General features: G+C 38.4%; 6 protein-coding genes and 1 long non-coding RNA gene across 10 annotated transcripts; 3 read left to right on the forward strand and 4 right to left on the reverse strand.

The window, feature by feature from the left end:
• Nucleotides 1-1,512: 1,512 nt before the first annotated feature.
• LOC149392377 (uncharacterized) lies at nt 1,513-4,373 on the forward strand. Of its 4 annotated transcripts, none has more exons than XR_016300122.1 (5): nt 1,513-1,724; nt 2,439-2,990; nt 3,068-3,190; nt 3,287-3,783; nt 3,895-4,373. It is a non-coding gene; the product is annotated as an uncharacterized LOC149392377 (long non-coding RNA). The 4 variants fall into 4 exon arrangements; XR_016300121.1 differs by having other exon boundaries at nt 2,439-2,716; nt 2,827-2,990; nt 3,068-3,783; XR_016300119.1 differs by having other exon boundaries at nt 3,068-3,783.
• A 215-nt stretch (nt 4,374-4,588) lies between these two features.
• Nucleotides 4,589-5,543, reverse strand: LOC149392378 (thioredoxin H-type-like). Its single transcript, XM_089619360.1, has 2 exons — nt 5,336-5,543; nt 4,589-5,059 (listed from the first exon to the last, which is right to left on the reverse strand). Exons 1-2 carry the CDS (start codon nt 5,420-5,422, stop codon nt 4,793-4,795), a joined length of 354 nt encoding a protein of 117 aa, XP_089475486.1. The 5' UTR covers nt 5,423-5,543; the 3' UTR covers nt 4,589-4,792.
• A 1,645-nt stretch (nt 5,544-7,188) lies between these two features.
• Nucleotides 7,189-8,227, reverse strand: LOC149392379 (thioredoxin H-type 2-like). The gene is made up of 2 exons (XM_089619612.1): nt 8,070-8,227; nt 7,189-7,621 (listed from the first exon to the last, which is right to left on the reverse strand). Exons 1-2 carry the CDS (start codon nt 8,154-8,156, stop codon nt 7,364-7,366), a joined length of 345 nt encoding a protein of 114 aa, XP_089475738.1. The 5' UTR covers nt 8,157-8,227; the 3' UTR covers nt 7,189-7,363.
• A 595-nt stretch (nt 8,228-8,822) lies between these two features.
• Nucleotides 8,823-12,164, reverse strand: XBCP3 (xylem bark cysteine peptidase 3). Its single transcript, XM_089620260.1, has 5 exons — nt 11,538-12,164; nt 10,825-11,063; nt 10,559-10,699; nt 9,736-10,170; nt 8,823-9,190 (listed from the first exon to the last, which is right to left on the reverse strand). The coding sequence occupies exons 1-5, from the start codon at nt 11,947-11,949 to the stop codon at nt 9,086-9,088; spliced, it is 1,332 nt and encodes a 443-aa protein (XP_089476386.1). The 5' UTR covers nt 11,950-12,164; the 3' UTR covers nt 8,823-9,085.
• A 2,803-nt stretch (nt 12,165-14,967) lies between these two features.
• LOC149392381 (LisH and RanBPM domains containing protein) lies at nt 14,968-17,021 on the forward strand. Its single transcript, XM_089620330.1, has 7 exons — nt 14,968-15,213; nt 15,501-15,642; nt 15,757-15,904; nt 15,984-16,059; nt 16,155-16,266; nt 16,362-16,453; nt 16,549-17,021. The coding sequence occupies exons 1-7, from the start codon at nt 15,181-15,183 to the stop codon at nt 16,591-16,593; spliced, it is 648 nt and encodes a 215-aa protein (XP_089476456.1). The 5' UTR covers nt 14,968-15,180; the 3' UTR covers nt 16,594-17,021.
• Nucleotides 17,022-17,469: 448 nt separating this feature from the next.
• On the forward strand, nt 17,470-21,935 carry LOC149392382 (putative GTP-binding protein OBGC2). Its single transcript, XM_089620107.1, has 12 exons — nt 17,470-17,627; nt 17,730-18,169; nt 18,263-18,354; nt 18,438-18,521; nt 18,891-18,968; nt 19,085-19,285; nt 19,360-19,467; nt 19,549-19,623; nt 19,710-19,888; nt 20,081-20,158; nt 20,529-20,602; nt 20,934-21,935. Exons 1-12 carry the CDS (start codon nt 17,533-17,535, stop codon nt 21,623-21,625), a joined length of 2,196 nt encoding a protein of 731 aa, XP_089476233.1. The 5' UTR covers nt 17,470-17,532; the 3' UTR covers nt 21,626-21,935.
• Nucleotides 21,936-22,666: 731 nt separating this feature from the next.
• On the reverse strand, nt 22,667-25,443 carry LOC149392383 (purple acid phosphatase 2-like). Its single transcript, XM_089621407.1, has 7 exons — nt 24,991-25,443; nt 24,712-24,915; nt 24,526-24,637; nt 24,180-24,409; nt 23,708-24,067; nt 23,294-23,415; nt 22,667-23,206 (listed from the first exon to the last, which is right to left on the reverse strand). The coding sequence occupies exons 1-7, from the start codon at nt 25,186-25,188 to the stop codon at nt 23,005-23,007; spliced, it is 1,428 nt and encodes a 475-aa protein (XP_089477533.1). The 5' UTR covers nt 25,189-25,443; the 3' UTR covers nt 22,667-23,004.
• Between the last annotated feature and the right edge of the window lie 1,762 nt (nt 25,444-27,205).

Genomic DNA, 27,205 nt, shown 5'->3' on the forward strand with positions numbered 1-27,205 from the left:
CCATACAAAAAAAAAAAAAAAAAAAACTTTCCTGGTCGCCTTGAGGGTCACTGCGCACTGTTATCATCACCGCTGGCGCTATGCTCTTCTACATGTGTTGTCAAAAGAGCCTACGCAGTGGCAGTGATGACGCGGAAGCGCAGCGTTGTGGCGATACAAGAGGGGCGATATTTTTTGTCCTTGTCTTCAAAAATCTTTCTTAAATTTGAAATAAAATGTTTTCTTTCCTTTTTTTTCTCAACTGTTTTCAAAAGCTTTTCTTGGTTGAATCTATTGAGAGGGTCTTGAACTTTATTAGTTTTTCTATTCTCATTTATTTAAAATTATGGTCTAGGGCCTTTTAAAATCTTTCGGAGCCCTATTGCATAAAGAAACTTGTCTCTTCCAAAACTTGCTTGGTCACGATCGCCTCTGACGGGGATGTTGTACACTGTTATCATTACCGTCGCCATTGTGCTCTTCTACATGTGTTGTGAGAAGAGAGATTGGTGGCGGTAATGATGCGGAAGAGCAGCGTTGTGGCGACACCATAGAGGCGGTTGGGCCAGCGCATGGATTGTTCAAAATCTTTTTATCTTCAAAAGTCTTTCTTAAATCTGAAACTGTTCTGTTCATAAAATCTTTCATTATATATTCTTCAGTAGTTCAACTTTTTGCCCCCAAATAAGGTTTTCAATTACCATGATAAGCTCTCAAGAGTTACTTCATTGAACAATATGTATATTTTTTTCCTTATTTTCTTTTCCCCGGTCTGACTTGGTATTTCTGTTGTTTACTCTCCTCTGTAACCACCAAGGAGATCCTCGTATCATCGGCCTAGGGACATCGCCGACTACTAGCGCAAACGGAGGCACTTGTCAAAGGACCATTCCTTGGTCGGAGACCGGGCCTCGGATGAGGTATGCGAGCCAGACCCAAGACTCGTGTTTCTGGGCCTGGGAGTGGCTTAGCTGGGTCTGGAACGAGGACTGGTTGGTCGATGCTGCGGAGGCGTGGGACAGAGTCAACGGGTTCGAGGCTTACGTGAGTCAACGGGTCAATGGACAGAGTCAACTTGCCCTGGCTGATGGGTTCATGATGCTCTACACCAAGTTGGCCAGCGCGCTGTTCTACGACGTCATCTTCCATTTATCGCCTTCCTCGGGGGCTTTCAGATTCATTTTGTACCCTATCAGCAACTATACTGATAAGCTTCTCGCCTCTCTCGGTCAGAGGTTTCTTGGTCTGCTTTCTACGATGAGACTCTGGAGTTTATGCTTGTCCTCTGTCATGGCTAAGTTCCTGTGGTTTCGCAAATCGGGTACGTTCTTGTCTTGAGAACTTCAAAGAAAAATTATCATTCCATTCTCTTATTTTTTTTCCCGTGGTCACAGCTTTCTCCTGTTGAATCTATGGAGTCTTTTTGTTAGTTTTACATCTCCATGATTTTTTTTTTTTTTTTCTGGTTTGCGCTCCAAAACCTGTCACTCTCTCTCTCTCTCTCTCTCTCACACACACACACACACACACACACAGAAGAATATGTACTTTCAGACATAAAAGTAATGGCCAACCAACAAATCCGCAGCGAATCTCCCTTCGGATTCGTAGGACAAGAATTGACTTATACATGTGTTGTGAGTAGAGCGTACACTGCGGTGGTGATGATCCGGAAGAGCAACGTTGCGACGCCACCGTAAGGGCGGTCGGGTCAGCGACGTGGGAGACCCACTGCAGATTTGGTGGTTGGTCAATTCTTGTCCTTTTATCTTCAAAAACCCTCTCGTAAATCTAAAATGTTATGTTTTTTCTACTGCTTCCAAAAGCTTTTCCTTAGTTTGAATCTATCGAGAGAGTCTTCAACTTCGTTAGTTTTCTTTCTTCCATTGTTCTATCTTATTTCAAAAGTTATTGTTTACAATTTTTAAAAGCTTCCCGAGCATCGTTGCACACTGTTATCATCATTGTTGCTGCTACGCTCTTCTGCATGTGTTTTGAGCAGAGCCTACACGGTGGCGGTGAAGATGCAAAAAGCAGTGTTGTGGAGACTCACCGAGTCTTTACTGGTTGGTCTGTAACCATTTGTCCTTCTATCTTCAAAAACGTTTCTTAAATCTGAAAATGTTCTATTTTTTTCTTCAAAAGTTTGTTATCACTAGTTCTATCTGTAGAGTTTTCAGTTTGTTGCATCAACATAACGGTTCTGTTACGTTTTTTTTCCCCTCTTAATTAGAGAATTAATTTTAAGAAACTTGATTGCTACTTGGCGTCTTAAGGGCTGTTATGGAAGGGTTCACTGAAGTTAAAAAGCTGTTCCAATTTCAAGGATGTGCTATCATCCTTTGTAATGTATTGCCTGATCTTAATGTTGACAATGTCTTTTGAGTTACAATGTGATCTTTTGAGTTACAATGTGATATTTTGGCACAATATATCGATTTTTTTTTTGTTTGTGACAGATTGAAAATGAGTACGGTGGGTAAAGCGGGTCTCTAGGAGGAACCAGATGGGCCTATGTGAAGTAGGCTGCAAATTGGCTGCCGAGTTGGGAACCAAGGATCCATGTTTATGTGCTAGCAAGATGATGCCCCAGATCCTAAGGTGATTCAAAGAATTTGCGGTCAAATTTTTTTTTTTTTTTTAACTTGTTGATGAAACTTTTATCAAATTATGTGATTTATGGCAATAGATAAATGCCTGTAACAGTTTCAACTGCGATGCTTTCACTCCCAAAAAGGTACACAAGTGTCAATTGTGGACAGAGGCTTGAACTGAATATGCACATTACTTTCACATCTGTTAATTAATTGAAACAGACCCTAGTGAGAACATGGTTGGGTTTTTTAGGGGCACGTGTTTATCGCCTGATCAAGAAGATGCGGCTTTTCTTTCAAACTACCATTTCAGCTAGCCCCGCAAGAGTTTTCTTCAACAACTTGCACTTAGATTTGCCTCCATTGTCAATTAGCGTCCTCCGAGAACGCAAACACGTCGTGTTAAACCCTGCCAGGGTAAGTAAAACTTAGCCAAGTGTAATAAAAGTTCCTCTCCTAGTAAAGTGACCTGGATTTTATTTATTTATGTAAAGGTGGGAGTTTAATCTTCAGAGAAGCGAATGTCTAAGAAAAGCATTAGCAAATGTCTCGGAAACACCTTGAAAATCACAATAGTCAGGACTAGAGATACCTGACTATATCTGGTACATGCCCAGGTGTGTCTGATAAATATGTCTGCAACTTTGTTGATCATACTATGAGAAAAGAAAAACGAAACAAATATATTGTCTTTGTGGTATCTGGGTTTTCAGTGCTTATGTGAGTTCATTGGAGTCGTATCTCCGAGGAGGAGAAAATCCAATCCTTGCGTGTTCATGTATTTATCAATGGACAACATCCAGGCTTGACTTTGATTGGGAAATCAAATCTCTTTTTAGTTTTATATGAGGCTGAGCTTTTGGAAAGTGTTGTGGATTCAGTCCCCTTTGGGGTTACACTAATCAGGTTATAAAAAATAATTATGATCAATTTATGTATCTCTAAATATACAGTTGTTATTGGGAATCAGCTGCTTATTGGTTATTAGTTAATGGGAATCTGTTTTTTCTTAAATCTCTCGCTGAATTTGACATTAAGCAACAACATCACAGAGCAATTTAGCAATTTTCTTTCTATTAGCTTCTACGGTATGTGAACTTAAATAATTATTTTGTTTGTTTTTGGAAGCCAAGAATTTCTCTCTCTTGTTCAGACTGGCCGCGAATGTGCTTTTATCTTCTCGGGGCGGACAGTGAAGTACTTCTCACAGGTGAGGAAGGTTTTGGGATTAGTTGCCGGTGGTTGGGCTTTCTCTCTCAAGGCTAATAATTATATATCTGTTTTACTGATCCATCTAATTTAATTTTCATGATCGCTTCAGGTTATTGTTGTTGCCTGTGGTCATGATCGCCTCTGTTTGAGGGTCTCTCTCCACTGCTCGTTCCATTGCTTGACGGTCACGACTGTGTTGTCGGCAACCATATCTCTCTCTCTCTCTCTCTCTCTCTCTCTCTCTCTCTCTCCGATGATAATTTCAGAAAACAAATAATTAGGAAAACCCGAAAAACTATGACTTGTGTCGTCCTTTATATAGGCGGGACAAGAAACTTTGTTGATTCTGTCCTTCAACTGAGGATCAAGAAAATGTTAATGGAATCCCACGACTATTAGAAGGGCTCAAGTACAAATTACTTTTTTGGGACGTGACTCCCAGTCTCACTGATGTTTCGACCGTACGTTCCTTTCATCGAGGAGTTAGGAGGTCTCGAAGTCAAACACACATTGACATTTTTGATAGCATCACTGTGAAAGCTTTGTTTTTTCTTTCTTGCCTCAAGTATGACAATTTTATCAATGAGAATTTAGTAAGATTTTTTTGTTCAAAATACCGAACTCTTCATTGATAATCTCAACAAACGTTGACTTCGCTGATGATCTCGACTGTTTTGCGTCTTCCATTTACGCCTCCTCAGTTCTCATATTACCCCTAACTAGTAACGACCTTCTAAACCTCGCTAGCTCTAACTCATTTTTCCAACTATAAACTCACTTGTTCTGAAGTGGTGGTAAAGCACTGAAAGCAAGCAAATACCTTTAATCTAATTATTTTGAAACGAGGTGTTTGGAACAAAGCACAAGATTTCTTATTTAGCATATGTTTCCAGTACAACACAACCACACAAGGAGAGTTATAAAAGATCATATCCTTCATAAAAATAAAAATAAAAAAAAAACACCTCAACACATGGTGAGTCTAAGAACAGAGAGAGCAAAGCAACTCAAAGAGAGGCAGTGGCAGAGAGCTCTTCAACTTTCTGGACGAGCTCGTCTTTCTTGGCTCCGACGATCGTGTGAACGATCGCACCGTCCTTGAAGAAGAGGAGGGTTGGCATGGCCTTGATCTCCATCTCCTGGGCCACGCTGTCGAGCTCGTCCACGTCCACTTTCAGGAACACCACTTCCGGTTTCTTCTTCGCCAGCTCAGCCAGAATCGGGGCGATCACCTTGCACGGTCCGCACCACGACGCCGTGAAATCGACCACCACCTGAAAAATTTTCGGTCGCAAACCACTTTAATCAACTATTTTCATTGATTACACAGATTCAAATACCGTCATTTCGAACAAGGTATAATCAATCTCGTGCGAAAAAAAAGCTAACATTAAATCTACTACACCTCTTAATCGATAAATCAAGGTTAATATATCGTCACATTACTCGCCATTATTAAGAAAAAACAAAAAATTAAAAAAAATATATAAAGATAGACCTAATACATTCCAAGAAAAAAAGAAAAAGAAAAATTGGTGCGTAAAAAGTACCAATTTCTTGGAGTCCTTTCCGATCTGAAACTGCTCTTTCCAGGAATCGACGCTGTGGCAACCTACGACTGTGTTCTCAGCAGCCATTTCTCTCTTTTCTCTCTTCGAACGCTAATCTCAGAAAATGAAATAATAATAAGAAATCTCTGTCGAAACTCGAAACTCAAATGAATGATAAGCATGACTCGCCTCTTCCTTTTATTTATATAGCCGCGGCCCAAAAGGTTTTTTATCATTTATTTTTTCATTCCATTGCTCAATTACCAAAATGACCATGACCGACCGTGATGGGGGAATGTTCGTACTTCGTACGCGCTTGTGCGAATCATGTGTGACGTAGGTGTGTGCGTCACGTGAATCGCGTCTCCATTGACTCGGTCAACGTTGTGATGTCGGTTTAATTGAGCATTAAAGGAGGAGTAAAGTCAACGTACGTTGCCAATTTTTTTTTATCAACAAACATGCCACGTGTTCAAGAGCTCAAATGTGTTCCACCAGATGACACTCATCCAAGGCCAGACTCTGATTCGGCATGACATAAGGGGAAAATATGTTAGACCTATTTCTAGTACCATATGATGATATCAAGGAGATTTCAGTTGGGGTTTTGACCGAGGATGAACTCGAACGATGATTGTCCCCACGCCTTTTCGACCAACGGTCAGAACACCAAAGTGTGCGCAAAAGTCTCATTAGAGGCGCCAAAGATTGAACATCATCGAGAGGCATGGCGAAGATGATATCAACTTCGACGAATAGAACATTCTCTCGAGTCAGCTTAACGTTCCGATTCGCATTATCTAGGATGAGCTCGATGACCTTTGCTCCAGAGCCTAGTCGCCTCGAGGATTGAACTTTGAAGCTTGTCGGGGAGGGGAGCCACCGGTCTAATTCGTAAAAATTGAGTTCATATCTCCTAATCCAATCCGCCATCTCCAACTCTTTTTGAGAAGTTGTCGCCCCCAAGGGTCCGTGCCTTTCAAGGATCAACTATCTCCTAATCCAATCCGCAATCTCCCAATCCAGACACAGTGCCTTTCAAGGATGGATCTTTGAGGGAAGTACTAGGTACAAACAATTTGAGAAAGTAGTGACTCCCTAGCTCTCGCTACTCGCTAGTCGTCACCAGGGTTGACCTTTGTCTTAGGCCAGTTAGGCAATGGCCTAAAGCCTTAATTTTTTTTTTTTTTTTTTTTTTTTTTTTTTTTTTTTTTTTTTATGGAAAAAAGCCAAAATATATTTCTTTCATTATATAAAAGAAGCCTCAAATTTTAGGAATAAAATGCCTCAATTTTTTTTTGGAAAGGAAACTTTTATGTCCAAAGTCAAATTTCTTTATAATATAAAGCTTTTTTTTTTCATTCTTGCCTAAGTCTACATAATAGCTTGGGTCGGCCCTGATCGTCACACCTACTTAGCCAAAAGAGCCTTGTTAAACTATCAAAGGCTTCGAAATTCCATTCCTCATTTGGGGTGCCAAAGGTGCCTCCATTTAGCTCATTGCAGTTTACTTTTCCCATTGTATATATAATCCCCACTAGAAATTGGCACATAGCCCCTCAATCTCATCTCATCAAAGATACCATAAGGGACACGAAAGGTACTCAAAGTGCAATTAAGTAATAAGCGGAATGAATGCCTAAGTTTCAAGAAATAATTCATTCAATTCATATCTACTATCAACCATGGTTGAGCTAAATCATAACCAATTGATCATTCACCTATCATTTAAAAAAAAAATTGCAACAAAGAAAAAACGTAACATATACACATGAAATCCGAGACTTTCATATAGAACCAGAAAAAAATAAAGGCGGAAAACTAATCATGTACGGAATAAAACGATTTGAAGGTATGAGAAACCACCTCAATACATACCGTAAAGAACATTGCACAACGATCATGTCATAAGTATAGAGAGACTTAAAAATTCCATAAGATCACACATTGCTCCACTTATTGTAAATTACTTTTGAGATAGAGCTTCACGATACTTAACAAAAACAAGAGAAGCGAAATGGTAGGAAATCAAAGCGCAGAAAGCTCGGCAACTTTCTTGGTAATCTCGGTTTTGTAACCACCAACAATCTTGTGAAGGAGTTTGCCTTCCTTGAAGAAGAGAATAGTCGGCATTGCCTTAATCTCACACTCCTCAGCCACGCTGGCCAACTCATCAACGTCCACTTTGAGAAACGTCACTTCGGGGTTTTCCTTAGCCAGACTTTCCAAGAGCGGCATTATCTGCTTACACGGTCCACACCACGTCGCCGTAAAGTCAACCACCACCTGAATATTTTTTTTTAACAATATCACCCTCTAATTGACCAAAATCCAAAAATCCTTACATTTTCTTCTTTGAGCCAGGGTAAAAAATAAAAAAGTAAAAATAACTACATGAATAAAGTGGAATTTCATTTCCCATAAAAATAATTTTCCCACATTTTTAGGTCAACTTTACTTAATTTTCCTTGAAGCTAAAGAATCTTTCTAGTTGCGTTTTTTTTTTCCCCTCCAAACGCAGTCTCAACGATCCCTCAATTTTTTTTTTTTTTTTTTTAAATCGTATTCTCAACGATTACAAGCAACTATTTCGTAGTTGCACCGACTCAATATTAATAAATCTCGTAGCAAAACCAAAAGTGAAAACATAAATCCACCAAACATATCATCTGACTCGCTCGGCATCATCAGAAAAAAAAAAAAAAAAAAATTAAAAGCAAGTCCAAAAGTGTACCAATTTCTTAGAGTCCTTTCCCTTCTGTAAGTGCTCGTTCCAGGACTCGACGGAGTGGATACCAACGATTGCATTCTCGGCAGCCATATCTCTCTTTTTATCTTCAAACGCTAATCTCAGAAAATCACTTATAAGATCTCAAACACTGTTTTTTTTTTTTTTTTTTTTTACAATGTGCTGTCGTTTATATAGCCGGGACCAAAATGTTTATTTATTGTGTCCAGATACGTCACCCATGATATATGAAGACGGGCACCCATAATATTCCGACAACGTACGACAGTCGACACAACGTGCCTTCATTTAAGAAGGGAATATAAGTCAACGCACGTGTTTCTGCTAAGTTCTATATGTTGTTTTTAACAAAGATGCTGAGATTATGATCACATCACATACGTGTTTTTAACAAAATGGTATGATTATAGTTGGTTTATTTCCAAGTCCTGAAATGCTCACAATGCATCAATATAATTCATTTGCTTCAAATTTTATTGACTGGATAGCAGAATTTGTTGCTTAAAGACTATTTATAGCCGAACTAAGAGCTACACACAATAAGAACTGTAAAGACTCTGACTGTGCAGTTAATGTTATTTTTGGCTGTAGAAAACAATTTCAGGTCTGGTACTATTTAAAATAAATAAATAAATTTGAGACTAAAATATTATCTAGTTTTCGGGAAGAAAAAAAAAAGGAACAGTTGCAGACAAAAGAGAAGCGACAGAGCCAAAACATAGGTGCAAGTCCATGATGTAAATAATACAAAGACTAGATAGCTCTGTATTCCATTTCTTTCTAGTCTCCGTTATATGATATTTATATGCATAAATTATTCACGGATAGATTTGTATTAGTTTGGTACACGATAAGCAACTTCGACAGCAAGAAATGGTAGTCGGTTCACGTCTACACTCAAAATCTCCTGAATTGTTTTGTTCTAGCGCTACAAATAGATTTTATCGCTTGTTTTCTTTTTAATTTATTCTCACATCACACCATAAAAGAATGGAAGATCTTCAGAAAACCCAGCCCTCGATGATGGAGCCCCAGAGGCTCGACTTCCCATGAGACCCTCCAAATTTAATCGCTTCTATCGTCCCGTTGTTCTTATAACTTGAACGCTGCAACAACAAAACGTAACAATTGAAGCAAAATCTACATTTGAATATAATAAAAACCCAAAAAAAAATATATATATATACAATGAGTAAAATCATTTACATTAAAAAAATCCATCAAATAATTTGTTGGAACTTGGAAAGCAATCAAATACCAAACGTTAAGAGTTTTCTCTAGACTACAAAAACTTGAAACTATCTTTTTTATTTTATTTTTTATGTGATGCATGAGAAAAAGAGATTAACCACTCTATTTTATGAAATGATAAAGCTTAAAAAGTATTTGTATCCATAATCTTACATAAGGAAAAAAAAAAAAAAAAAAAAAAACACACACACACACACACTAAATGGAAATTTCTCAGGTTGACTTCGGCTAACCTTTATGGAAATTTCCAAGTCTAAAACCCGTTAAAAAATTACAAACTACTAAAAATTTTCGGTTAATTTCATTTCATCGTAAAAAATTTGGTTAAACTAACATGTTAAAAAAAAAATAGAATCAAACATTATTATTATTACAACTAAAATGTAGTAGATAATGTTACCTTGAAACACTGATTGTTGCGGGTATCGCAAACGGGATAGTCGTGGGGGCAACAATGGCGGTGGTCGTTGCAGCAGACGGCGTTTCCGATGCCGCAGCAGCCCCACGAGAAGCATATCCCGAAGAACTTGGAAGCGCAGCAACAAGTCTCTCCGTTATTGCAGCTCGTGAAGGCGCTGCATTTTGTGGGGCCCGGGGCCGGCGAAGGAGGCGGGTTTTGGCCCGTTTTGGTCGGGTAAGAGGCGAGCGAGTTGATCCCACACATCCCGTCCGAGTCCCCGGCGATGTTGCGCTGCATGTGGATGTAGCCGCTCATTCCCCACTTGGAACCCCACGAGTTCTTCACGATCCAGTAGTCCATCCCGTTCTCCGACCCGTAGCCCACTATCAGCACCGCGTGGTCCAACGCGCTCGAGCACGGGCCCGTGAAGATCCCCTGAGAGTATACAAGGCCGTAATGGATCAAATTCAGACCGTGGAACTGCGAAAGGACTCGTTATATCGGTTCTAGTTCGTTTGATGGTGTTTGCTAAAAAAGCCCGACTTTTATAAGAGACGCATTTATCGGATATAGTTATTTAGGGTCTGTTTGGAATACGGAAAATGCGAGGGAAAATGAAAATTGGAAGATAGAATGGGAGAGGAAATGAAAAATTTGGATAGACTTTATTTTTTACCCAAATTTTCCAAGGAAAGTTAATTTATACATCTTTCCTATAACTTTACCTCTCATTTTCCCCTTCTTTTTTTTTTCCGGGTTCCAAACACACCTTTTAGAATAAAATATTTTGTGAGAGAAGATCGAATTAAGTTTTGAGACAAACCTTGGAGTAAAATTGAAACGTTCTCTCGCTGCCGCAGATTCCTACACTCACGGGCTGTTTCGTCACGGCTTGCAAAAGCTGCGCCTCGTTGCTTTCGGGTACGTCGGTGTAGCCATCGATTGTGACAACATGCCTATTCAACTGCCAAGGATATATAATATGAGAGGTCATTGTCAACTGATTTTAAGATGGGAAACTCGTATTTAACACGGTATCAGAGTCCATTAAACATAAACATAAGAGAAGTGAGAATACGCGTTACTGACTTTGGCCTTGTTACATGAGCCGCCGCGACTGCCTACAAAAGGGTAGTCGTTTTCGGAGTCAATGCCATGGTTGTTGACCACGAATTTGTAAGCGGGGTCCATGAGACCGCCGTTGCACCCGGTGTTGTACTTCGTGTCGCAGTCGATCAGCTCTTGCTCGGAGAGGCTGATCAGAGACCCCGTCACGATCTTGTTGATGCCTTCCATTGCCCCCGTGGCCGAGAACGACCAACAAGCACCTAAAACAACAACACACCCAAATGCAGACACATCATTCATTTTGAATTGAGAGCCAGATTAGTAAAAGGTACATGAAGAAGAACCAAGGTGGGATTTGTATTTGAAAAACAAAACTTGAACCACAAAGTTCAATTTCAGTTTTTTATTTTATTTTTAAAAGAGTAAAAGCTTCCGACTTTCTTCTTGCAGTGGAAAACCACATTGAAAAAAAAAAAAAAAAAAAAAAAAACCTTTCTGTGTTGTTAAAACTTAAAAGAGGCAGGATCAGTTTTACACCAAGTCATTTGGGACTTCTTTGCAGACAAACCCAGAAGCTAATTAGCTATTAAGCAGCTGATAATTATTCGTTCAAGCTTTTCCCTTTGGTTAAGAGAAGACGAGTCTATACGGTGTAACTTTTGATGTTACGGTCTGACGTAATTAAGATCTATTATAGATGAGCCAAAAGAAGGAAAAAAACAAATTCAACATACCACAACTGCCTTGATCTTTGACATTGGTCACAGCCCCTTTGGTCCTCCAATCTACAGAAGCTGGGACGTCCTTCACTTCAAGGAACTTCAGGTTTGACCTCAGCTTTGGCTGGGAATTGGAAAAGCCCAAGCGAGTGGCTTTGAACTCTTGGTGGGTGAGATCAGCAAAGGCGTTCAGAGAAAGGGTATAAGTGGAATTTCCCATGTCGTTGTGTTTGGTGACGAAGTCATGATTGTCCTCAAACACCCTGAGCCTGTACAATCTTTCTTGCTCCGAAGAGTACGATTTGCCATGTTGCTCGGACCATGCTTGGAATAACCTTGAAGGGGTGGTAGTCACTGAAGAAGCGAGACAAGGTTCGTAGTTGAAGAGAAGAGTTAAGAGAAAGAAACAAAGAACATTCGTGTCCATTCTGTGGGAGAAATTTAGATTTTTTTTGGTGATTGCTTATTGGATTGGTGGAATATAAATCATTGGATAATGTGGAAAACCATAGAGGTTTTAACAAGTGACAACTTTTGGGTTTGTAGAAAAGACTCGAACTTTAGGGCTCGGCTCAGATTTTACCTACCACGTGCTAAAATGTCAGACCGATTTAATCATATAGCTCACAGCCTCACAGAGAATGGCTAATCGAAGATAAGACTTATTTTTCACAATTTATTATATCTTCTTCTTCTAACTACCAAGAAAAACAAAATTGTGTGGGCATTGTAAACGTGCTGTTCTTATTACGTGTGCCACTGTGCAACATGAAATTCAGTAGGTTTAGCGTCATTATTGGGGACTTTTTTTTGTTTTTTCCCCCGAAACTCGAGTATAATAGTTAATTTAAAATATAAAATCGTTAAAATAGTCGACATTAAATTTATTTTATATAATAGTCAATAAATCACGTAAATTCATTTGAAGAGACAATAATACATTCATTTAAAATGAAGTGTTACCAAATATAATTAGTTAACAAAAATAAATGAATGAAAAATATTACAAAAATAACTCTTTCATTAATAGATTAAAAAATTCTCTAAAAATATTACGAGATCTTCACCTCCGATCTTCAACGCCAAGTCGACTTGCTCAATTTTTTGTCGATCTTCACCGCCAATCCATCTCGAACCGTCAATTCTTCAATTGGAGACACATAGTCGCCAATTCTCCAACAGATAAATCAAAATTAATACGAATAAATAGAAATAAATCGAATTAACATGAATTGATTATGAAATAAACATAAAATAAACCGAATTAAGACGAATTAACATGAATAAACACATATTAACATTGGTGAGAGCCAAGCCAACCTCGCGAATTCCAAATCGAGGCGGAGGTCTAGTCGCGTCGTCGTGCAGATCTGGGCTTGACGTCTCCATGGATCAACACTCGCTTGATGGGATCGCCGGTGTCGACGCCATTGTTCCTCGCGGCGCATCTCCAACGACGCTTCCTTCAGATCCGATGGTAGACTGTCCTTTTTGTGCGCCTTCGTGAATCAGATCCACGTCGATCAGTCGTCTATCGTCTTCCCCACACGAGGACGTCAAGATCTAGCGAGCTTCTTCATACCACCGACCCAACATCAGACCGGTTGCCTCCTTCGCGCGCGTTGCCCACATTCGAGCCCAGACGCATCATCTTCGCGAGTCTGAGCTCGTCGCGCATCTTCGGCGACTCTCTGCGGCGAGAACTAGAACTCGAGGCTCCACTTCTGGCGGAGGGGGTTGTTCGACGACGGAAAATTGGTCGTGGGTCTAGAGATTGTTTCGTCTATACCCATTTGAAGAACCGCATATGGAGAGAGAAACATAGAGAAAAAAAAAAAAAAAAAAAAAATTGATTTTAATGGGTAATCAAATCCTTAAAACTACGAATTTGATTTTTCATTAACTATTTTTTTATTTCGAAAATAATTCAAAAAAGGGAAAATTTGGAAGCAAATATTTGATTTAATTGCCACGTCATTAAATTTGGTTACTTTGCTTAAAATTTTGAGACGTTGGCCATTTTACAATTTTAACATTTCAAATTGGCTACTTCATATAATTATCCCTTTTTTTTCAAATGTATAAATTATTTTTTATATCAGACAATAGGACAATAACAGAATCACGTAAAATCTTATTATTTATATGAACGTAGATTGTATTCCCCTCAAAAGAATTATTAAATAAATTTAAGTGATAATTAATAACTAATTAGTCATTTGAAAAACACATAAAATAGTCCTTTAAAACTAACTAAATAACAAAATAATCAAAGTGGTAAGTTTTGAACAAAATAGTGAAAGTTATTCTAAAAATAAATAAATAAATAGTAAAAGTTATGTCGTAAAAATATTTTTTTTAACACCATTCATGTTTTTTGACGTTGTATATAAGCAATCTACAATTGTACAAAAATTTAGTTGGTATTTGAAAAAAAAAATATTAAAAAAATTGGTCATTTCACTAATGTTATATAAATTTCGACAATTTTGCAAATTCATTAATTGGCAACGTGGCAAACTATCCAATTGAAAATATAGGTTTTAGAATTTAGCTCATGTTTTGATTAATTTTTATAATATAGCCATTAACTGAAATAAATGGTGCATAAAGTTCTATATTACCCTTACTTATTCACACACATTATACATAGTAGCCCGATTTTCATAAGATTTGAATAAAAAAAACATCAAACAGTTAACCAAAGTTGAAATATAAAATGGCTAAAATATTTGGATTCAATTATATTAGCTTACAGTCGTATATAATAATTTTTTATTGATATTTACAAATATATTTTTTTTAAATTATTTATTATTTTACGCTATATTTAATTTTATTTAATATTTATAATTTCATTCATAAAAAATACTCAAATAATTATTTACAATTAAAAAATACTATTTTTAAAAGAATTCAAAACAAAAACTATATAAAAAAAAATAAGATTTTAAAAACACTATTCTTTTTAATAATCTCAAAAACAAAAAAGGAAAAATTACATAACTAACATAAAACATGCATCACTTTTTATATCTAACTAATATTTTCAAAAAAATTCGGCATAAATATTTTATTTGTCTTCAGATAAAAATGTTCTTGTGTTCTAAATCTGGTCCATAGTTATTGTATATTTTGGTTATTAGTTATTGAAATTTAATCTACACTTTTTGAAATTTGGTTAATAATTTGTGAAATCTGATTAATCGTTATTAAATCAAGTTCAAAATATTGATATATTAAAATTTGATTAACAGTATAAAAATCTAATTAATAATTATTAAAAGTAAAATAGACACTTCAAAAATCAAAGGATTATTTATAAAAATATTAAATTTTTTTACAAAGTAAAACTGTCGGAAGATATTTCGACGAGAAAGAAAGCCAATAATATTAATCCCATCCCATCCCATCCCATTAAATTTTATTGGTTTCTTTGCCTCCCGAGACACTAGACGGGTCTGCGGATTACCGTTACGTTTCTTATTTATTTCATATTTCCATTTTATACAAATACAAGTATTTACCGAAATACTACATCGATTGCAGATCCGATAATCTTTTGGGTCTCTTATTTCGTACAATAGTCATTCTCAATTCTGAACCAACCATCCCTTTCTTCTCCGCCCAAATTTTGCAACCCCTCACATTTCGGACCATGGAGATCGATCCTCGTCGCTACGATCAAATCGTAAGTTTCTCTTTTTCTTTCGTTGCGATCGTCTCGCTAATTTTGCTCTCATTTATTGGCTGATCGATTCGTGAATCTTGATCAAGAAAAGCCCTAATTTTCATCTCTTTCTAAAATATCGCTACGAGTTAGGCTTACTTGAAATTGAACTACATAGTTAATTATTGAAGCAGTTTTGTAGTGTCCAAATCCAAGCCGAGCTCTGTAATTGTTGCGTTTGAGCCGTTTTGATGTCAACTGTCGAAACTCCTCTGTAATGAGTTTCTAATCAACTGTCGAAATGTTAGGGTATCAATGATAATGACATCCACAATGTTGTTCTATCATACCTCGTTCACAACTGTTATAAAGAATCCGCGGAGTCGTTTATTGCTGTCACTGGGACGAACCAATCCGCAGAGTTGATCGGTGATATGGAGAAAAGAAAAAGTAAGTCCAGAGAGAGGAATATGATTTGATTCGATGATCGAAGAGCTCTTTTTTAGTTAAATCGGCTTCGTTGATTCACGGTGGAGCTGATTAGGGTTTTTGTTTATTAATCAGGAATCATCAGTTCTGTGTTGGCGGGTCATTCACTCGAGGCCATCGACTTAACAGAACAAATGGCTCAAGACTTGCTTGAGAAAAACAAGGAGTTGCATTTTGATCTTTTGAGCCTTCATTTTGTGAATCTTATCCGCTCATCGAAATGGTGAGCAATATAAAATGACATGTTAATTATCTTTGTCGTATGTGTGTGTACTATCTTCACTTGACTACTTCTTTGGCAGCACAGAAGCTTTGGAATTTGCCCAGGCCAAATTGACTCCCTTTGGAAAGATGGATGAGTATGTCAGGAAGCTTGAAGTAAGGCTTAAAAATTTCGCCCCGTAATTACTTTGATTCGGAAGACTTTTTAGTTTAGTTCGTCGATCTGAATCACAGATTTCCAAACTGTGCAGGATTTTCTTGCCCTTCTGGCATACGAAGAACCTGAGAAATCCCCGATGTTTCATTTGCTCAGCATGGAATACCGGCAGAAAGTTGCAGATAGTTTAAACAGAGCAATTCTTGGTTAGTTGGCTTTTACCGTATTGGTTTTAGAATCATCATTTTTTTTCTTCTATGTTTAGTATGTTGATTCGTCTTCTGTTTGTGACAAATCTTAGTACATGCAAATCTTCCAAGCTACACCGCAATGGAAAGGCTCATTCAGCAAACAACGGTGGTTAGACAGCTCTTGAGTCAAGAAACTGACAAGGTAATTTTATATTTCAATCTTTTGTTCAACTCATCAAGCTAGATGGTTGTTTTCGTGGACCCTCACTGCTATTTTCACCGTATTGGTTTTTACAGGATGGCGTTCCGCCATTTTCACTGAATGACTTTCTAAGAAGCTAAATCGATGATAATTTTGCACGGATACGAGCCGCTGAGTGAGATTTGCGGTTCATCTCATGCCTCTCGGTTCGCCTGAAGTTGCTGATGTGGACTGTCTCACGAGTCCGAATCGACAAATGCCACTATCCATGATCTGTGTTACGTCTGAAAGAAAGTCAACATCAATGGTGGTTTGCTTTTTTTGCTATGACCTTTCAACTTTTTGTTGTTGTTATCCTGTCTGTAATTTCTCTTTTTGAAGTTTATCGCCACGACCACTGTCGTTAACTTTTCTTCTTACTCTATGCTCACTTTGTCCCATGAGTTCTTTTGCTTCTGGATGTATTAAAGGAAGAAAAAGGAACGGAGTAGCTAAGTGAAATTCTATGCCTATTTCCCATTCTTTTACTAATATCAATTTTATTACCTATTGGATAAATAGGCGATACAACGTACAAGTGTTAAACATAAGAGAACAAAATTTATATCAGCTGCCTATATATATAGAAGCTGAGGGGAAAAGTCTGTTATGAATTCAACATGACAAACAAATAAAAATAACATACTCTTACTGTACATAGCAACGATGATCAACTTGCAGTGTGTAGTTCGTCTGGAAAAAAAAAAAAAAAATCTTGAGGGTTGAGAAAATTATACTCCTTAGTTTAAAGATTTATAATTTCTTCTAAACTTGTAAATTTCCACGTACTTGAAAAAGTAAATACATCAAACTGTGATTTTTTAATCTCACATTAGATGAGCATAAGTTTCTTGTTTTTAATCATCAATCAAACTACCGTTCCCGTTGCCTAAAGGATAATTTTGGTGGGATATTTAATATTAACGCCGTTAAAAATATCGTTAAATAAAATACCAAAATCCCCCTAAAATATCCACAAGAAGAGTTCTGTGTCCTGTAGCGTGTCCCGCCTAAAAGCTTCGCCTGAGAACTCACTGGATATGGCGTCCCTCTCGGCGTCTCTCCGACCATCCTCGTCATGTTTCTCTCTCGACGACTCTCTCTTCACCTCCCAGCTCTTCTTCCCCGCGACAAGGTTCGTCTCTAGCCTTTAATTTCTTGTTTGAGTGTGTGTGTGTGTGTGTGTGTGTTCGTGTTCGCGATGTTCTCTTTGAAATTCGCCTTTTTAATTTTGCAGTTCGTATCTCCGCCGGAGTTTCCGACAGTGCACGATTAGTTGCCGAGTGGCCAAATCCAAAGAATCGCCTCCTTCGGCGAATTCTGAAACGTTTATAAAGGAGCCTCACAAGTACTTCGATCAGGTCGCCATCACCGTCCGGTCCGGCGACGGAGGCCACGGTGCCGTCCTCACGGCGCCGAACAACACGCAGAAGATCGGCGGAAGGAAGAAGAGTCCGTACAAGAGAGACTTCGACGGCTCCGTGATCCTCCCCGGCGGCGGCCAAGGAGGAGACGTGGTCATCTACGCCGACGAGGGAAAAGATTCGCTGTTGGAGCTCCACGCCAAAGTCCGCCACAACGCCAAGCGCGGAGGAAATGTTGACTCCACGGGCGTTTTGACCTCGTATCTCAAGAACGGGCTTTCCGCGCCCACTCTGCGTATTCCAGTGCCGCTAGGTAATTGTTTTGATTTTTGGTGGCTTTGATTTCGATTTTGATTTTGATTTTGTTGAAATGCGTTTGTTTTTGTTGACGATGTGACTCACTCAGGTACGGTGGTGAAGCATAAACGAGGGAAGTTGTTTGGTGATCTAACAAATCATGGAGACGAAGTCGTCGTGGCACGCGGTGGACAAGGAGGGGTGAGATATTGGCTTTGCTGCTAATATTTTTGGTTGCTGAACTGTGAGTCGGTTTTAAGTTTTTGTGTGTGTGTGTGTGGCAGATTAGCTTGCTGGACATGCCTGAACATAGAAAGAAGAAGATGATGGAAATGACAACAAACGTGATGAGAGATGATAGTGATAAGGTAGGCATTCTTGCTTATGAAGTCGTCTATAGTTCATGCTCGAGAGTGTTGTTGGATGCATTACAATTACAGTGATGATACTCAGTGCACGCATTCATTTCGTTGCTTGGTTGGTTCATTATGATATTCTAGCGAAAAATGGTTCAAGGGTGTATCAGTTTGACTTGTGTGTTTACAATTATTTTTCGTCGTGCACAAGAATTAGGTCTCTGGGGTTAATATTTTGGTTGATCTATTTTCTTTTTTTCTTTTTTAGACGTTGTTCGACTTGCTCAAAGTTTTCATTACTATATAGAACATAAAACTGAAGTCAGAGTTTGATATGCCTGATATTCTGAACCTTTTTTTTTCTCCCTGTTTCGGGCATAGGTTCTACTTTTGGGTCAACATGGAGAGGAGGTTAGCCTTGAGTTGATTCTACGCGTTGTTGCCGACGTTGGTTTGGTTGTAAGTAACTTCAACTCTCTAAAACATATTGGACATCATTGTTTACAAGCGCTTGTTTTCAGACTTAGATGTTGATTCGTAATATTGATTTCGCTTAGACGGTTGTATTACTTTAGGGTCTTCCAAATGCTGGGAAGTCGACCCTTTTGGCAGCCATCACACTAGCGAAGCCAGATATTGCCGATTATCCTTTCACGACTCTAATGCCAAACCTTGGACGCCTTGATGGCGACCCAAGTTTAGGGGCAGGCATGTATTCTTCGGAGGCAACATTGGCCGATTTGCCTGGTCTTATAGAAGGCGCTCATTTGGGCAAGGTGATTTATTAATCTCGCTTAACCTCCTTATCATGAACCCACAGATTTGTTTACGAGCTACATACTTTCATCAGGGTCTTGGTCGTAATTTCTTGAGGCATTTGCGGAGAACTCGAGTACTGGTTCATGTTGTTGATGCAGCAGCTGAAGATCCTGTTCAAGACTACCGAACCGTGAAAGAGGTATAAATGGTTAAGCTTTACAACTGAGTTTATCACGTGTTCGTGTGATTTTGTATGAATTGTGGGTTACGTGATTTGCAGGAACTGCGGATGTACAACCCCAATTATCTAGAGCGACCATACATTGTTGTGTTGAATAAAATAGACCTTCCTGAGGTTTGTACCTTTGAAAGCTTTATTTTTTTTTTTCAATCCCTCTTTCTTTTCATTGTGTTCTAACTTCCATACGAAATGCACTTTAGGCACAAGATAGGCTTCCCTATTTAACTGACCAGATATCAAGAATCGGATGTGATAATACACCTTCTGTGCTGGAGATAAGCCCGGGAAATGCTTCCGCGGAGGATCTTAAGAGAGACAGAAGAGAGAAACAAGTTGAGGACTATCCAAAGCCCCATGCTGTTGTGGGAGTCAGTGTTTTGTAAGTTAATCTCTTGGAACCCTTTTTTTTCTGATTAGAAAGTCAACTTAAAAATGATAAGGATAGGATCCTTTTAAAATAATGGTTTCAATAAAGTGTTTATCTTTGATGGGTGTGTTGTATTTTTGCTTGACAACGGCTTAAGATTACTAACCACAGTTTCTTTATCGTCTCATTTTGTTGGTTTCGTAGGAAAAGGATAAAGATAAAAGAGCTGTTAAGAGATATACGAGCAGCTTTGAGGAAATGCCAAGATTCCCCTGTGCCCGTGTAGCTTAGATTATTAGCTATGTGTTAAATGTGTAGCTTCTTGAATCCGAAAGTTTTGAACTGTTCACTGTTCTGATCTGTACTTAAAAACTCGTGTAATAGTAGTCCATTTACAGACCTGGTTACGGAATGTAACACATTTTTGAAGTTAAAAAAGGCAAACCATGGGTCTTCATTCATGCACCAGAGGTGTAGTTTTTAGTGTTAAACGAATTTGAAGAAAAAATGGGATTGTCTTCATGAAGAAGGTACATCCGTACATAGACAGAGGGTCGTGGCTTTACAAGAGAATCGTGATTCGCACTCTTATTGCGTACAATGAATCTCTTATACGTACGGATTTTACTCTCGATTTTTTTTTTCTTTTCAGGAAGAGAAGATTAGTTAGAAAGGGCACAGAGTCCGAAGCAGAACCAGAAGATGGGAGCTGGGAAAGCCTCCCACGTATCAGACAACTATTGCTATTTCGGAAATAACGCATTCCCTTATCTCCAAACCGTTTATACTTTTGTAATTCCTTTTATTTCATTTATCCAACTAGCTTATCTTCTTCCCACACTAGTATAATACTTATCACCATATATATATATATATATATATTGTATTGCCAGGTGAGCATGGGAGGCAAGCAGAGAGATGCCAAGTGTGCAGAAGAGAAGTGAACAGTGAGGACGAGGGTGTTGACACGGTCTGTCCTGTTCTTGGCGCCATCTATCAACCCTCGGTTTTCCAGCTTTAGCCACGTTTCAGGTTATTGCTTCTCTCGTATAAATAACAATCCCCTCTCCTTCTTTCCCATTAGTATTATTGTTATCATTATATCAAAACGAAAAAAAGAAAAAGAAAAAGAAAAAGAAAGAGAAAGATCTGAATCAATCGATGTCGTCTTCGTCGGGGAAGAAAGGGTCGTCGGCGCAGGCGAGCTCGAGGAAGGGGTGCATGAGAGGGAAAGGCGGGCCGGAGAACGCGGCGTGCACTTTCAAAGGGGTGAGGCAGCGGACTTGGGGGAAATGGGTGGCCGAGATTCGGGAGCCCAACCGCGGGGCCCGCCTCTGGCTCGGCACCTTCGACACCTCCCACGACGCCGCCCTCGCCTACGACCAAGCCGCCAGAAAGCTCTACGGCTCCGACGCCAAGCTCAACCTCCCACACCACCACCACCACCACCACCAACATCATCATCACGCCGCCGCCGCCGCTTCCGGCGGTGCTCCGATGGTGAAGCAAGACAACATTGGTGTTGGGAACGGTGAGAGTGTGATGAGTGGTGTGATTGGCGAAGAGCTGTGGGCGGGCCTCCCCGTCTACGACGACTCGATATGGGCGGAGGCGGCCATGTCGCTGGATTTTCCGATGACGATGATGGACAGCGGTGGCGACGATCACACCCACGCCGCCGTTTTCGCCGCCGGAGATGGCGGGCTTTGTTCCTGGGAGTCCTTACACTCCCCTCCCTGGTGCATGTAAAACAACAGTACATACCATATTATTATTATTATTATTGGTGTTAATTGTTGTGCATAATGTATTCTAGATATTAGTGATCAATAAGTATATGTGTACGTATATAGAATAGAATTATGTTATAGTCATAGATAGCATGCTACGCCATGAGTATTATTGCTATGTGTCCATATATCTATATGTTGTAAATAAATATATATGTCTCTTCTATTTGGTGCGTGTCCCTGGCGAGTCTTTTTGGTCGACTTTGTGTTCATGCGTGCGTGTTGTCTTAAGTTTCTAAATAAATTAGTTTTACGTTTTGGTGTGCTGAGTTATATCGTACAGACAGTGCCCTTTTTATGTTTTCTTTCTCTCTCCTCGAGAGAAGAAATCCGCGGCCAAGTGTTTGGAAAGATAGATACGTACTTAGAATTTATCCAACCCACTTTTGAGCTCTTTCTTTTTATATAAAAAAAAAAATACGAACCAAAGTGGAAGATTGTTTTGGAATTTTGTCTGAATTCAGTCGCGCTTTGGTTGGGGCGATGATGTCATACTTCTCTTTTAGGGGTCCTTCACAACCATTTATGAGTTCGAGGCTGTCATTTTGTCACCATGCATGTAATATAGCGGAAGTAAAAGCCGCAACGCTTACGCCATGTTACAGCAAAGCACATGCAAAATAAATATTATCCACTAGATTCCACCCTCTTTCCAATGCAAATATTTTTATTTATTTATATCGGATATTTTGGCTTTTTGTTTGTTTGGTTTGGTTTGGTAATAGAATTTATTAAAATTTGATTTACAATTTTTGTTAATATGGTTTGTGTTCTCAATGTCTTTTGAAATGACATACTTCGAGCACCAGTGCAAGAGATTACGAAGACAAAAAGAGCTTTGTTCACATCTTGAAGCTTGGATGTGGCTGTGATATGAGCAATTAACATGGATGAACTTGAACAGACGAGTTTTAGATAAAAAAATGAAAAACACAAAACTGGTAGTGCTATACGCCAGAAGGCAATGATGACTTCATCATTAGCCAATAACTCTAAATCATAGAAAGAATTTCAATTACCAAAATATAAAAAATTAATTTGCATACTCTTTCAGGAGTCAGGACTAGTGCAAAGTCCAATGACCATGGTGTACTTTTCTCTGGTACAGACAGGCAAATGGAAATTGTAAATAAAAGATAACTTGCTATATAAGATACTAAAAAAATTACATATATAGAAAAAAGACTAAACTTAGCTTTCCAGTACTGAAATTAGAGAATTCCATGGATCTGAGACCAATTTATTTACAATGAAAAAGAACACAATTTGTGAACATAAAATATTGAACGAAGCAGAGCAATCTTTCTGCTATTATTTTTGCTCCACCTAGTACTAATATCACGCAGCGAACGAGGAATGTCGATCGGAGGAGAATTTCCAGAATCTGTTGACAAACCAGAGAGAATCGGCTTGGACGGCGAAACCATCCTGATTCCTGTGCCAGCTGAACAAGGCGTGACTTCTGTTCTTTATGTCGAATGTCCCGTGCCCAAAGCTCGCTTCCCTGTAAGCCGAGTAGCTCGGCTGAGGCTCTGTCATTCTTCATCAATATCCCACACCCAAAAAAAAAGTTAGAAAATAAATGTAAAAAAATTCTCTTAATCATATGAATCTCAGGTAGTCTTACTCGGTCAAGAGTCCTTCCAGATTGCCTCCATCTCCGATGGTGATGTATACGGGCGCGGATTGGTCGATCACGGGAGTGCAAAGCCCGTTCACTATGTTGTACGCGATATTCGATATACGTTCCTGACGACGACAAACACGAAATTGTTTATAATATGTTAAGGTACATTTAGTTACTTGGCATGGAAGTATAATCTCATAATGACCAACCAACCCCACCCAAAATGAGCACAACTTGGCATAAAATTTCATGATGATTAAGGGTCTGTTTGGAACCCAGATGTACAAATCGGAATAGATTTTATTCTCTCTCGATCCAAAATATAGGAGGAATTTCATTTTTCGTCGTTGCAAACACACCCTAAACGGATTTTAACCAAAGGTTTTCACCGAAAGGCGATAGGTAAAAACTTACGGATCTTTCGTAGGCATGAACGTGGCCGGAAAAGACAACATCAACCTTGTGCTGGACCAGAAGCGGCTCGTAGATGGTCCTCATTGGCTCGCCCTCCATGTAATGGTGGACATAGCTGCTGTAGAGAGGCGAGTGCATGACCACGATGAGCCACGGCGTCTCCGATCGGTTCACTCTCGGAAGCTCTTCCTCGAGCCACTTGGTCTGAGGCGTGTATTTTCCGAAAGCCGAGTACGAAGAAAGCACGATCACATAAGCCGAGGCTCTCTTGATCGAGTACCAAAGCGGCGACGTGCTCCCCGAAGCCTTGTACGGCACGTGGAACCGGTTCTTGTACGGCTTGAACGGTTCACTCTCTCCCTTAACAAACAAAAACAAAAAAAAAAAATCAATCTCTCTCGAATTGAGTACTTAGTAGTATCAGAAAAAGGTCATGGGTTACTCGTCTCATTTTCAATTGGTTTTGACGTACGATGAGAGGAAGGAAATCGATCTCGTGATTCCCGGCGGTCCAAATCCAAGGCTGATAAGCGGCGCTTCTCTCGATAAACCGACCCCACGTGTCCCATCTCGTGTTATCATGGAACGGATACGCGTCCGCGTACGAGAGGTCTCCCACGAACAGAACAGCCTGACCACTCGCCGGGTTTCGCTCGTAATGAGTCAAAGTCCGGTTCGAATCGTGGGTTTGTCCCATATCCCCTAATTAGTCCGACGACGAAAATCGGAGAAACAAAAAAGCACTGGCTCAATCAAAATCCTAAACCAACTATCAGGGCCAACTTGAAATGGAAAGAGGTTGGGTTTTTTTTTTTTACCGATGAGGCCAAAAGTGTAGGGAACATCGGGGCCGACTTTCGGAGGAGTCCTGAACCAGAAAACTCTTTTGGAGAACCCAATCCCAAGTGCGTAGTAGTACTTGGTGTCAAACTGCATAGGAAACAGAGCAATGAAAGCTTGTGTAAGTGTAATCAAATGTGTCTATAGCTCCGAGTCTGACTCACCTCGAGATCTTTGATGGTGCAGTGGTGGATATAGCCAGAGGTGTAATTATAGTACTTGTAAGTGCGAACGATTCCACGAGCGATTCTTCTGAGCTCGATTCTGTTTTCAGGCCAGTAAAGAACAGCGCTCAGACCAGGCTCATCTGGGGTCACCCAAGACACAATCACGCCCTTTCCCTCGTGGTCTCCTTGGGTTATATGAACCTTCCACAAATACCCAGTGCATTCAGTAAAACACCCTATATACCTATATGTGCGAGAAGATAGAATAATATTGACCTGTTGTGGAGCGTTATAGCCAGGAGGCTCGGCGAAAACGTCGCTGTCAAGAGGCATATCCTTTCCCAAATCTTTGTTTCTGATATAAGCGCTTGTGCTTCCACATTCACATACCTCTGAAAACACCAGAAAGATCGTCGTCACTGCTAACAACGCAAGAGCTGAGACACCACGCTCAGTTTCCTTCTTCGCTCCCATGTTTGCTCTGTGTAATTACTTATTTATTTTATTGAATGTTGTGTTATATGGATATCATAATCATGGGAGCTTGATGATGATCAGGGAAACTTGTGTCTTTGACCTCTCTCGGCAGAGTGGTAGTTAGTTAGTAATAAATTAATAATTGCCAGGAATGGAATATTTGGAGGAATATTATTGTTCTGGATTAGAAATTATCTGTTGCAACTAACTAAGAGAAATTAGTGTCAATCTATCACCATATACGAGGATTATGACGAAGCTCCTTTCTTTACCGTTGCCACGTTTGTTTGTGTTATCTCCTTTTCTTTTATTTTTGTTACGGTTTTCTCCCAAATTATATTCCGGATAAGTTTTGGCATATTCGATGGGAATTCCAAGAATATCATTTCACTTCTAAAATAAAATAATTGATTTTGTCATTTTTTTATTTTCTTCTTTTTATTTTTCTTTTGTTTATATTCCTTTTTTTGTTACGAAAAATTTAAATATCTATTAAAAAAATTTACTGGGGCATTTGAAGAATTGCAAATATAAATAATTTCGAGAACTATATTTATAATTAAAGAAAATGAATACTTCCAAAATTGGTCATTTGAAGAGTTGGAAGGTAATAACTTCTTCTTCATATATAACAATTTTTAATAAATGTAAATAATTTGTGGTTCACAGATTGTTAATTCTATACCGTTTACATACATAGACAGTGATGGTCGTGAGTTTCAAACCTCATGTGATACAGATGTTCTAATTTAATTTATTGTTTGTTGTGAAAGTCAAAGTTAATAAACTCTCAACTCTAAAACATTTGTATTGCATGTATATAATATATATGATGTAATCCTAATTAAGACGTGTATATATTAATTCGTTGTTAAAAAAGTAAACAATATCAATAAATATATAGGACAAAAGAGGAAAATAAATATTAAAATGGCTATTCCAAAATTAAACCATATATATATATATATATATATATATATATATATATATATATATATATAAACTAGTTAAATTACTGAGAATAAAACCTATTAAGAACTAAGAAGTGGATACCAAATTAAAAATTTCATATTAGCCATAACCAATGCAGTTGCAATGTTGGACTTATAATTCGGGCCCTGGTTATGTTCAAGCAACGTGATTATATTTTGAAGGAAATTATGTTTATCATGGACTTTTGAACTTTAATTTCAAAAATACCTTTTTTACTAGTTTAATTTTAGAAATATCAATTTAAAATTTTTCTTTACGTTTCTATCCATGTGGTTACTTAAACCAATTCATTTCATCCAATCTTAGTTGGAGACGCTGCTTCCTTTATTGAAGTATGCTCTTAAAGCTTGCCTGATGGCTAACAAGTTGTCCCAGAGTTCGGTCTTTTATGATTTTTAGCTAGAAGGATTTTTAATGATAAGTTGTCCAAATTTTAATCAAATTAGGTGATTTTAAGATTTAAAAAGTTAAATGGTGTATTTAAAAGCTTTTAACATTTTTTTTAATCATTTTCCTTAGGAGCATTTTATATATTCCTTATTTCTCTTAATCATAGTATATTTGTCATAATAAAGGAATCCTTACTGTATTTTACTTAAAAAAAAAAATAATGAAACTTCCGCTTAATTATAAGTGGCTCTAGAATTTTTGGGACTATTAAAAAAGAATAACTAATTGGAAGACACTTCTCTAGTATCTATTAAGAAGCTATTTATTCCACTTTTATAACTAATTGTCATTATAAACAAGTTTTCATGACATGCTTATCATTCAATGATAGAGAGGCTTTTTTGTGTATCATAGACTTGTACTGATTAATTAAGATTTTCTGAAAAGGATCGGCTTCAAAAGCGTACGTGGAGCTTCCGCTCCATACGGCTCCTCTAGGAGGTAACTTGAGTCTTGATTTAAGCAATTTCTTAACCTCTCTCCCTTGAGATAACATGATTTGATGTATTTTAGATTATTCATAATTCTATCTAACTTTATATATAGGGAAATGATTTTTGACACGACTCAC

This window comes from Urtica dioica, chromosome 7 (genome assembly GCF_054948205.1).
Source record: "Urtica dioica subsp. dioica isolate 48M chromosome 7, U.dioica_male_clone48M_v1_H2, whole genome shotgun sequence".
NCBI classification, from domain to species: domain Eukaryota; kingdom Viridiplantae; phylum Streptophyta; class Magnoliopsida; order Rosales; family Urticaceae; genus Urtica; species Urtica dioica.